Source organism: Canis lupus, chromosome 36 (genome assembly GCF_011100685.1).
Source record: "Canis lupus familiaris isolate Mischka breed German Shepherd chromosome 36, alternate assembly UU_Cfam_GSD_1.0, whole genome shotgun sequence".
Lineage (NCBI taxonomy): Eukaryota > Metazoa > Chordata > Mammalia > Carnivora > Canidae > Canis > Canis lupus.
Window position 1 is genome coordinate 18,829,772 of NC_049257.1, and position 13,082 is coordinate 18,842,853.

Here is a 13,082-nt window from a genome sequence, read left to right on the forward strand (position 1 = left end):
ATTTCCTAAAAAATACATTAGACACACATTTATTCATTGTCCATATACATGTTCATCCCTACCTCCTTCCTTTAACAAGGTGTTGTTTTTGTTTTTCAACCAGAATATTGCTTGAACTCCACAGGCAACTCGAGCTACAAGATACTCTAGTCATCAAATGTTTAAGTATTTAATTTGAACTAGATCTATCCAGAAAGTTTCATTAACATTAAATGGGTGGTTGGACGATTTCTTCCAACCCCATGCTTCTACAATTAGCTAATACTAGTAGTATTTGTATAGTGATTTGCCACTTGCAGATGCTTTTCACATATATCGTCATTAGGTAATCCTTAAAACAACCTGTGGAAATAGGTAAACTTAGTATCCCTAGCTCCTACCTGAGAAAACTGGAGCTTAGAAAGGCTGAGACATACAGCTAGTTTGTGATAGGGCCAAGAGCCAATCCAGGTCTGACTAAATCTCATGCCTTGTCTGCTACATGACTCTAACTCTCAAAACGAAAGACACAACTCAGAAGGCTGGTATTATATTTTACGGGCAGGCTTTAGCTTTCTCTATGGCATAAGAGATTTTTAAAAATAGATTTTTAAATCCCTAACTTTCTGGTTACCAAGCTATTTTCAAACTCATTCTGTTTTCACTCATATTTACACTGAAACGTACTTACCAAGGAGACAAGGCTGATAATACTTATATCAAAACTAACATTCTGGATGGCATATGCCAATGGCTTAGGGTCCATAGTGGGAAAGGTTAGTAACCAGGCAGAAACATACATGATTGGTGCAGACACAAACGTGCTAATTACCATCCCTGAGGTTATCTGCAAAAAAATGAAATCAAATTGAGAAAAGACTCATAGCCTCAATTAAACAATGACCCTAAATTTTAAATAGCCACAGTACATTCTAAAATAAAAGCAAGAGTCAATAAATAAAAAGACATTCTAAATTCCAGCATGTTCTCTAATACCATTCTCCCCCTTTCTGAGAGTTCTTAAAAGAAAGTTCCTTTGATTCCTCTCCCAATCCATGCTCAATTAATATTTGCACATAGCCAGAACTAGACATCCCAAGCTAATGGTTATCTTCTAGGTTCTCAAAAGTAAGCCATATTAATGATCTAACTAAACTGACGGCCACTGGAGGGTATTACGCTGAGTGAAGTAAGTCAGTCGGAGAAGGACAAACATTATATGTTCTCATTCATGTGGGGAATATAAATAATAGTGAAAGGGAATATAAGGGAAGGGAGAAGAAATGTGTGGGAAATATCAGAAAGGGAGACAGAACGTAAAGACTGCTAACTCTGGGAAACAAACTAGGGGTGGTAGAAGGGGAGGAGGGCGGGGGGTGGGAGTGAATGGGTGACGGGCACTGGGGGTTATTCTGTATGTTGGTAAATTGAACACCAATAAAAAATAAATTTTAAAAAAAACTGATGGCCAGTTTCCTTCCACACTATTTCATAAAATATAAAGCAATAAAATCAATTTGAAAAAAATTACCACATAAATATTTTACAGATTAAATAATGGAACTATCCTTTGTTAAACAATTTAGAACAAATGAAGTTCCTTCATGTTATATTTCAAAAACATTTAATGGTATAGATAACATGTACAATATGCTTAGACACAGCTAATAATATAGTGTTAATTGATTATAGCTATTTACTGCAATTGATTATGTAGTGTTCTGCATCTGGTGAATTATCAGTGAATGAATCAGATTATTTTTACCCAAAACTTCAAAAGTTATCATTCTTTATAAATAAATCTTTAAGCTTTAGCGTAACAATAAAATCCTTAAACAAAAAAAGACTAACAAAAAAAGTTATGGCTAAAAAAAGACCCCAGATTAAATAACTCTATTATTACCTGATGTTACATGATGCCTCCTTATTTACAATGAAGTAGCTTTCACTTATCAAATTCTCATTAAAGAATGCTGATCTCTGTGTTTTAAAAATTCATTTTTTCTACTAACTGTACAATCAAACTTAGAAAGTAGTAATATACATACAATCTCTACTTCCATGTTGAACTGTGTTGCAAAGATAGCCACTCCTGGTGCTACAGGAAAGACACCATACAAAAATGCATAATTTGATAAACTTGTATGGTTCACTACACTGTCGCCCTTGTCCAAGAGTTCCACCATTTCTCTGCACAGAAGTGGCAGCACCAGGCTGAAAAAAACAAGTAACGTGTCATTCACTTGATATTAAAGCACAGTGGTCCCCAAGGGGGAGACTGTTCTAGTGAACCTGGCATTAGGTTATATTCCTCTTTTCCCCAGAAGGTATATCTATTTGCATGCACGGAGTCTCTGCATGCCTACTTGCGAACATTTTGAAAGAATCAAGAATTCAACTAAAGTCATTTAGATGTAACAATATTCTAAGAAATACTTTCAACATCAAGGATTAGGAGGAAACAAACTCAGCTTTGGTTCTACAAATAATTTTCTTAAAAAATTTTTTAGAAGTTTTAACTGTAACTGCTATTTTTGTTTCCTCTACTAGAAAATTGAAATGTTAAAAGAAAAAGACTGATAATCTGAGTAAACTTTTTTCAAGAAAATTACTAAACTTCTTTTTGGAAAGAACCCTGATCTTTATTTTGATTTGGGGTTTAAATTGTTCAGGTATTGATAACAATGTGGCTCCATTAGATTCTGAAAAGCACGAGAAAAATCGACATCTTACAATTACCTCTTCATCACTATAAAGACAAAAAGAAGTAACTGAAACAACCAAGATAGAGCAGAAAAGTAGTGAAATCCAGACCTGGTGAAGAGTCAATTATTAAACAAATCTTTCAGGATTCCATAGAAAGAGAATAAAAGGGAAGCTGAGCTAATGAAGCTTTCCTTTAAGAAGAATGAGGCCAGGGTTGATAACATTGTCATAGCAGCACCTAGAGATATGCTCTAGTATGAAATACGAAACTGCTCTTATATGTATTTTTAGTTAAGGAAAAAGATTAAAAATATCTAATAGGGATCAAAGATCCAGAAAAAAAACATTTTTTAAGACAAAAAAATTTTTAAAATGAGAATATTTCAGTTGAAGTTGACAACACTATTAACATTAGAATCATGTTCATTACTGAGGCAATTCTAATTAATACTTTGTTTCCAGGGCACTTGGGTGGCTCAGGGGTTGAGTGCCTTCGGCTCAGATTGTGATCCTGGGGTCCTGGGATTGAGTCCTACATGCCTATGTCTCTGTCTCTCTCTGTGTCTCTCATAAATAAATACATAAAAATCTTAAAAAAAAAAAACTTTGTTTCCAAGGAGCATAACACCACATTATAAAAAATTTTCAAAAGTTATATTCATTTTTGTTATTTTGAAAATATAGATACTATTTCATATTGCACTGCTTTCATGAATTTAACTGTCTATACAAGAGCTAATTCTGATATTTAAGTATGCCCCAAGTTCCTTGGGGTAGTGTCGCAGTAAAATTATGTCACCTGCACCATGAAGTGTAGTTCTATGGCTAATGAGCTAAATAAGCTAAGGAACTGTTAACTAAGGAGCTGATAAAAACTTCATTTGATAGGCTATGATCAGATAGTAATAATCATTTGTACGGACTTCCCTATTTAGAAAGTTCAATTACCCACAAAATTATAGAATATTTCTCCAAAATGCATGAAAAAAAAGCTTATATTCAAAATTATTGTTTTCATCATTACTAATAGGGTTTTAAAAGATTTGGAAGATTCAGAAATCCTGTAAAATTGCATTTATTTATTTATTTATTTATTTATTTATTTATTTATTTAAGATTTTATTTATTTATGCATGAGAGACATAGAGAGAGAGGCAGAGGCACAGGCAGAGGGAGAAGCAGGCTCCATGCAGGGAGCCTGATGTGGGACTGGATCCCAGATCTCCAGGATCACGCCCTGGGCTGAAGGTGGCACTAAACCACTGAGCCACCCGGGCTGTCCTAAAATTGCCTTTAAATATATGATCAAACTGGGATATTAGGAGATACTAAGTAAAACTATATAAAAGTTAAGGGGAAGCCAACAGTCTTTATCTTCTGGCAATAAAATGGAAAGAATAGCCTATACAGAATAAGGCAATAACTTTCCACAATATACCAACATCATTTTCCTTTAAATCACAACTACTCAGGAGGGAGTATTACTACCAGAGTATTTAAATGAGAAAATAGTTGCAGACACATCTAATGAACTGGCTAAATAAGGCTTTCCCAAAATACAGCTCCCAAGTTAAATAAATTAAACTTACAGTTTAGCTGTGATGAGAAGAATTAGCACAACAAATGCTGACTTCTTCAGTTTCTTGATTTTTCCCACCATTGTAAGACCAAGATAAAATAGAGCTGATCCCGAAAAAGAATTTGCAAGTCCATCAAGAAAATTTTCCATATATACGGGCACCTTTTGATCAAGAATAAAATTGAAGGCAATACCAATGAAAACCATAAATACTATTGGGTTCTGTAATACACGCAGAAGTCCAAGTCCCACAATTTTCACTTTGTTTTGAGACGCATTTTGAGTGTCTTTCCACTTCTGGATTTCACAGAAGATAAACCCTATAGGGTTTAACATCATAAGAGATATTGGTGCCACCAAGTAAATGTACTGGAGATATTCTGGGTATGTAGTTTGATATAAAGCTTCAACTGCAAAACATGAATTAAAAGTGTTTTAAAAATGATCACCACAGAAATGCATTAATAAATTACATAATGTTTTCTATGCTTAATTATAACATATTTTAAATTAATATAAATAGTGCACAATGACCTCATTAGCCTACTTTGGAAAAGTAAATTTTAGAAATAAAGGTGAAAAGGAAGAAAAGCACACTATATTAAATGGTATTTAGCTTATAAAATAATAATCAACTTAAAATATTATTGTTAGTGGGGATCCCTGGGTGGCTCAGTCAGTTAAGCACCTGACTTATGCTCAGGTCATGATCTCAGGGTCCTGGGGGATTGAGCCCTCAGTTGGGCTCCCTGCTCAGCGGGGATCCTGCTTCTCCCTCTGCCCCTCCCCCTTCCTCCCTCTCCCTCTTTCTCTCAAATAAATAAATAAATAAATAAATAAATAAAATCTTTAAAAAAAATCACTGTTAGTGAAACCCACTAATTTTTAATATGTAGAGGCTAAGACTAGTCTCAGTAAAGGGGCAGAATTCTTAAAAGAAACAATTCCAAGTACAAATCTAGTAAGAAATTATACAAGTAGTAATAGCAACAAGGTGGTTTGGTTCCCTTGAGAGAGGTTGCACTGGAGTAGGGAACCAAAACCAGACTACAAAGGTTAGAGAAGGGAGTAGCACTGGAGGCATAGAGTCCAAGCTCTAATGGAAAAGAAATGAAGATGGGAGGTGGCTCTCAGATAAAAAGCAGAGGAGTCAGGGACTGGAGTCCCTCCAAAATCCAAAGATGACAAGTAGTTGGAAGGTCAGGAGTTCAAAGTCAGATAGTTGACCTACTGAATTTAATTTTTCCTAGATGCTGAGGTCCAGGATGTGCTGTAGGAGTTGGTGGCTGAAAGGGAGCAGAGGAAAACATCACTGGAGATGGAGAAGTCAGGGAACTGAGAAAGGGGAGGATTTAACGGGTAGTTCCCATTGATGCTAAATTCAAACAAGATAATGGCAAAACTTGGAAGTCGAGATGACAATGAGCCATATATTAAAATCTTCACTAAATGAGGAAGAATGATCAGAATGAGGTCAGTGATGACAGCAAGGAGGATGAACAGTCTAGGTAGGCAGTACGTACCCCGAAGAAGCAGTTCCTACAAAAGAGCAGAGAATAATGGCCTAGCAGAGGTACTAGATGGCTATGAGGATGCCGGCTCCACCTATCACCTATTGTACTATTGCTCACGTGGGATGCAGGTGAAGAGAAAATAAACAGCCTCCATTTGAGAGAAACAAGGAATGAATGCCTTAGGAAGACCTGTGAGGATGCTGAAGAATTAGGAATGAAAAGGTGGGTCTAAGGAATATTCGGGAAGGGAATAGAGTCATGTCAATGCATATTTAACTAACACAAACTCAACTATACACTCTTAGGAAAACAAAAGATTTATTTTCTCCCCCATCAGGCATGTTCCCAAATGCAAACTAATTATTTCACCTGTTCATTGAAGAAAAACGCTAGAGAAAAACAAATCTGGCTGCTAGACTTATGAGAAATGGTACAAAATGCACAAAGTATGTGCGTTGCATTTTGTGGGTGATTTAAGGGATTTTCAAGGATTTGACTATACATGATGACTTTAGAACCTAACCAGTGCATAAAATGAGTCTCCTAAAAAAAATTAAAATAAAAATAATAAAATAAAATAAAATAAAATAAAATAAAATAAAATAAAATAAAAGAGTCTCCTTGGAAGGGGGCAGGTAGGTTGGATCAGCCTTTTAGCTGTTTGTTGATGGACATGAGAGTTGGTGGCCTGGTCTTGGGTTGATCAGAGCAACCTAGAGCCTTAGAGTAACCAACCTGGTCTTTAGGCACATTTTTTGGCAACGAGGTGTGAAATTCAACCTAATACATATAAAGGATGATTCATAGATGATTGAAGGTTGAGAAAGAAAGATTAAAAACAACAAAAACAGCCACAATCATTCGCAAAGACAGAAGCGATCGTGTGAAAAAATGTAAAAGATTAGATTTCTCAATTTACATTAAGATAAAGTTCCACAGGTAGGAAAATATATTAGTTTACTTACTCAGGATACATAAGTTCAGTTAATGTCATGCACATGTCCTGTTAAAGTTATGTAACAAGATTATATAACCTTTAGAAATTTACCTGGCTCTCATTAGCTAAAACCTACTTTTGTGTAGGATTCGATTCCCCTTTTTTTTTCTCAGCTAAGCACATACAGAGGTCTATAATATCCCCGAAATGAAGCAGTGGCTAAACAAAACCTATTTGATTACATAAAATTTCACGAATTCTTTCCACTGATTTCCAAATTAGATATCCGAGCTGTATATCTCCTACTGGTTTTCTTTCATGTTTCATTAAGGTTTCATCTTTTAAAGTACAAAAAAGCATCATTTTTTTTTTTTGGTAACTATTTCTAGACAGCTCCCCTCCTTCTGATCAGACATTCCATCTCTAAGAGCAAGCCTTCCATACCTGCCCACCACTCAATTTTTAAAATAGCAAATTTTTGGAAAAGCCTTGTGTTTTCAATCTGAGTACAGATACTTTCCCAAGTGGCCAAAATTAAATGCATAAGGTGTTTCCTTTAACAACTTTCAGCACACAAAGTCCCTTAAGTCAATGCCTTTTTCCAGAAATTTACTTTCCCGGCACTCTTAATACTTAATCACCATCTGATAATGGACTTTAGATTGTTTTAAAAGCTCAATGCAAATTTGAGCAGCAGTCTTTTATGATCTATGTTGAACCAATCACCAACTATTGTCTTCTTTCAGGATCTTTTGTATTTTCTCTTGAACCACTAGTCAGAAATCTCAAAATTGGATTAATTGTGTTTGCCAATTTATATTCTTTTGGTTTTTCTTGACCACTCCCTGGATCCATTCTATTCGCTGCTGACAATATCATCTAAATTTTAACTTTCCAAACTTAGGATTTTCCCACAGTTCTCACCTCCCACAAGAACAGCAATAAAGCCTTTCTTTTGACATTCACAGTCCAGTCTCCACAAGTGGTCCTTTACTTACTCAGTTCATCTCTCACTATTCCTTAAGGCAAAGCCTCCACCAGCCAAAGATGGCAGTTATGCCGGACTAACACCAGGTTCGTAACCACCCGTTCTACGTGCTGATCATCATTCCCCAACTTCTTGAAGTCTCTCCTCTCTTACTTAAATCTTGCCTACAGTTTAAGGCCTGTGTCAGGTACCAATGCCTCCACCAAGTCTTCAATCTATATCATGGATCCCCTCTCTTCTGGATGGCTCTGGCACCTTGTGTCCTACTAGTGCCACCTCATCACAATGTCCCTTGAAGGCATCTCTTCAGAACTCCCACCCAGTCCCTCGCGCAGGGCTGAGCAAATCTGAAAATACTCCCTGAATGGAATTATCACATCAACGAATGTCAAAGTTTTCAAAGTAAAAATGTATTTTGTAACACACAGCAATTTATATCTAATTGTTCTCTCTTAGACTTGTTTCTTTTTATATCCGATTTTTTTCTTTTTTCATATTCTGAATACTTATGAAGCAGGTTAGTTACTATTAGGGTATTTTGAGTCAGTTGAATAAGTATATGAAGGTAAAAAAGGTCCAATCTAGTGGGAGAGCAAAAATTGGGAATTAATAAATACTTGTTAAATCACTAGAACAGGGTTCAGTGTGGAGATTTCAGTACACTTCTGCCATTCGTTTGCATAATTAAAGTTACATATTTATCTATGAATTGGCAGTGCTTTTATCACCAATCAAAAGATGATTTTTCAAATATGAAAACCACATATGAAAACCAGTGACCTATACTAACAAATTAGATTTATAATGATTATATCAACTATTAAGTTCTAATTAATTAACACTTACAAATAAAGCTCTTGGTGGGGGGGAGGAGGAGAGAATCCCACTATGAGAAACTAAGAGACAAAATTAACCACCCACTGCGGCTCCTATTTTGATTCCTGCCGGGCTTCAATCCCTAGCAAATAACACAAAGACCCAGACAAGATCATCCTATTATTTAATGGCATATAGTTAAATGCTTCATTTCCTTTCTGTTTACAGCTCAAGCACTAGAGCATAATTATGATTAGTCGAGGCACTTATGCTATCAGCATTGTTTGAAGAATAAATTATAGGACTTAACTATGCCTTATTAGTATCTTTTGATGACAGAGGTAGGGAACCATTCTGACTTGCTGAAATCAACATTTCACCGTGGTAGATTCTTGGTTTCTTCTCGAACTCGTATTTCTTAAAGTACCTTTGAAAAGAATTGTTCTAAAAAACAGCGAGCTTCTCTCTTACTCTGTTAAATGCACTGCAGCCTTCTTCCACTTGAATATAGATACACCATTTTAATATAATATTACAGGCTGTTATAACTGTCAGAATATAGAGAAAAAGGAAACTTGAATGTCCTTTTTCTTTATCATTAACTTATCTGCCTTCTCCCGAGTCACCTGTAAATTGGACTGATTCTGTGGAACAAAAGCAGTCTTAAAAAGGACATTTCTCATAAGCTATGATGCTTATCTGTTAACAAGAGAGTGGGAATTCCTGGGAGACATCACGTAACAAACAGAAAGAACGGGTCTTCTCTCTAGAGACACAGTCTTCTCTGTTCATCCTGAAAAGCCCCAGAAGGCAGATGGGCATGGGCAGCAATAATAAATAAGCTCACTGGAGCAGATACACAGCCCTACAGTTCTGTACCACACCTTCCAATCTGCAGATATATAAGTAAGCACTTTTGTGTATACTGTTGGTTTCTGGTAAGGTTATTGTCTGCAACCTAATGTTACAAGAGCTCTTATATTATTTGTGACTTAAAAACAAAAAATGACTACTCAAAATTTAGAAGGATAATCATCAGGGAAATTGGACTAGCACACTGCTGGGAACATGATTATTGCCAGATTCAGTGATCCAAGGTGGGACATAAGAAAAACAGTAATGAAAACGGCTGACTACATTTTGATTTGGAGATGCTGCTTTAACATGAAAATGCATAAGCTCATCTAATACATCTTTTTCCACTGCTATTCATTTTATGGAATACCTTTAGAATAATCTAAAGATAAAAAAATGTTTGATTCCCTCTGATATTTATGAGTTACAGGCTAGTTAGGTCTTCCGAAGATTAAATGGGCATGTTATATAACTGTGTGGCATAAGAGAATGCCTAGGATTTAGAACCAAAAGACCTAGGTTTGGATCTCAGTCACATTAGCTGTGTGACCTGGGATATAACAATTAAATTCTCTGAAGGCCTGTGTCCTTATTTGAAAATGAGGATTAAAAGTATCTGCCCTACCTAAGTATATAAGAAAATACTCTATAAAGTATTAAGTTACAAATGTTAGTTGTTTAGTTATGTACTTACTAATCTACGAGAACCTGAAACTATATACTTATAGTTCATGACTAAATTAAGATAATGTAATATTTGTTAAATACTTAACACTATGATACCGAGCCACTTATAAGGTCTTTATGTCATAAATACCTTGACAAATCTACATTATTAATGCTCCTGAGGAGATGGACTTATTTTATTTCCAAAGTCTTTATTTAAATGCTTGGTTCATCCTTAATTTTAAAATTCAATAACCTTAAAGGAACACCTTTATAGTTACTATTTATAGCTCACTCATCTAAGAGCCCAGTTTCTCTTCTCTCATAAACTTCCTGCTTTACTCCTAGCATTTAATTTCTATAATTTAGCTCTATTTCTGGTTAGTGAGATGGAGGAAGGGCAAAGGAGGAGAAAAGGGAAATAATTAACAGTTTGGGTGAGGAGAAAGTTTTAAAACTACTGAATAAGGAATCTGGGAGTTAATGGTGGTTTTCAGCTGTCCATTTCAATAAATTTCTTTCAGTCTCTGCTCAGAAGATATATCAGAGAGGTCTTTACTGACCCTTATGTCAGATAGTACCTCGTCATTCCTAGCCCTCTATGCTACTTTATTTTTATGACTCTTGTCATTACCTGATTTATTTTAATTTTTCTTTTATTTTCACATTAAGATGTAAGTTCAAAATGTTTGAGAACTTTGTTGACTGGTATATTCCCATCTGTTAGCACAATCGTTAATATGTAACAGGTCCCTATGAATGCGTGAATGAATGAATGACTACATCCATAATATTCAAGTCCTCATATCATGACACGTGGTCAAAGTACAACATAAACTTTAATTTAAATATAAAAATATATTGGGGGAAAAATATTGGGGATCCCTGGGTGGCTCAGCAGTTTAGCGCCTGCCTTTGGCCCAGGGCACGATCCTGGAGTCCCGGGATCGAGTCCCGCATCGGGCTCCCGGCATGGAGCCTGCTTCTCCCTCCTCCTGTGTCTCTGCCTCTCTCTCTCTCTCTCTCCGTGTATCATAAATAAATAAATAAATCTTTAAAAAAAATAAATATAAAAATATAAAAAGTAGCTACTAGGTAGATATGTTCTTAGTGATAGAGTGTTTTGGAAAAAAAGAATACATTCACGATATCTCACCATCCCAAAGGTTTCATCAGGAAAACACACATAGAAACATAAAATTAGGCTGCCTAAAGAGTTGGAAAGGCTAGGAAGGAATTGTTGAAAAGGTGCAAAGCTCTCACCATTTTTGTTCTTATACAAGAAATTAACTTCAATGGAAATACACGGACATTTTAAATAATAAACTCAACAACAAGATTTAATGTAAAGCAATATATATTCTGGATGGCAAGAAAAATGATGGAGGGGAGAAAAGTCTCGTAAATTTGCACTGCTAACATTTAATAACTATTTTTATACAGACATGTGTCTATCTTTCTAGTATAATTTAAATCAGACTCTAATCCCTTCTGGAACCTAAACTTCTTTCATGTGGTTGCTGAGAAGAAAAAGAATGTATTAGAAGGATGATTTATAGAGTTTATTTAGGTATGACTCTTTATTTTAGATCAACATCTGAAAGAGCTTCAAACTCTTGAGTTTGAGGAAAAAATAGAATTCACCCTAATGTAAGAAATATTTAAGAAAAAATATAAGAGATCTTTTTATTTGAATTTTTTTTAAGATTTAGTCCCTTTTGGGGGTAGGCATTGTGGGGTGGTACAAAGTACAGAGATTTGGAATGAGGCTTTGTGACTTTTGTTTTTTTTTAAAGTAAACTCTACCTCTAACATGGCGCTCAAATTCACAGGCCCCAAGGTCAAGTCACATGCTCTACCAACTGAGCCAGTCAGGTGCCCCAAGAGATTTTTCTTTTTTTTAGATATAAGTAAATATCTGTCACTAAAAAATGCTTAGACAAATTAAAGGATTATATTTTGCTACTTCCTAAAACACTTGAATTTTTTTAAAAACTTGAAAAAAAAATAACTTACCTATAGGATATCCCAATGCAAAGTCATTACTTTGTGTAGCAAAAATAGGGAATAGTCCAGCTTTGCTAAATCGACTGTCTGGACTGGCAACCAATAAGGTTAATACACATACAATGAAAAATACAGAAGCTTTGGCAATCAAAATGCTATATAGGAAAGACCAATCCACATTGGAAAAATTAAGTACAACCATATTTTTGAATAATAAAGCTGGAAGTGCAAATCTGGAGACAAAATTTCCTAGTCCTTTGGCCTGTGTTGATGTTATGACATTGGCTCTTCCTGCTATGTAGCCACAAAGGACTATGCCAAAACATTCTAGTAAGGCTGGAAAAAGCCTTGTTATTGACATTGAAGGTGGGTCATTAGTGGAATTAAATCTATGCATTGCTGTTGAGGACAAAGTCTTGGTGATATTGACTGCAATGGTTAGGTTCTCTGCAGGTAAATCAGAAAAAGAAGCCATTTTCTTTCACCCTCCAACTCCAACCAGATCTCTGGAAAGAAAGGAAAAGATTCAGTCAACCAATTCAGACAAACAATAATGAGAAGAATTCTAGTTGAAAGTATATACTGGTAAGCCCAGACATATCAAATAGCCAAAGAAATACACGTATTTTCTTTCAACAACCACCAGAGAAAAATACAATGGAAAAAAAAAAAGTGAGTGTTTGGTAATAATAACCTCTTTACTCTCAAAGGTGGGTCAAAATATTTATGTTGCTGTCCTATTTTCAGTATCAAACATGAATAAAATAAGATCCACAAATACGACAGTTGCAGTGATACCCCATGGCTCTCTCCATGATCCACACTTGAGCTCCACCTTGTGGGTAAGAGCATGGCACCCAGAGAGCTTCTCCTGAATGTCTACCTGCATCCAAATTCTCTGGAAATTTCAATTATCAAGACTACCTTAGGATAGGAGAGTTCTGTCTCTCTGGTCATACCTGAATATAGGACAGGAAGAAGAATATAGAAGAGTATCACAGAGTAACTTTATTCAGTAACTTTCCTCATCTGTGA

At 35.4% G+C, this 13,082-nt stretch overlaps 1 protein-coding gene across 3 annotated transcripts in view; it reads right to left on the reverse strand.

The window, feature by feature from the left end:
• GPR155 (G protein-coupled receptor 155) overlaps positions 1-13,082 on the reverse strand; it is a 43,430-nt gene that overhangs the window by 26,339 nt on the left and 4,009 nt on the right. For all 3 annotated transcript variants that reach the window (XM_038584886.1, XM_038584887.1, XM_038584888.1), the window contains exons 2-5: positions 12,057-12,553; positions 4,275-4,674; positions 2,028-2,193; positions 671-826 (exon numbers count right to left, since the gene is read on the reverse strand). In XM_038584886.1, the coding sequence (XP_038440814.1) occupies positions 671-826; positions 2,028-2,193; positions 4,275-4,674; positions 12,057-12,522 (1,188 nt within the window). In that variant the 5' untranslated portion in view covers positions 12,523-12,553. The remainder of the gene's footprint in view (positions 1-670; positions 827-2,027; positions 2,194-4,274; positions 4,675-12,056; positions 12,554-13,082) is intronic.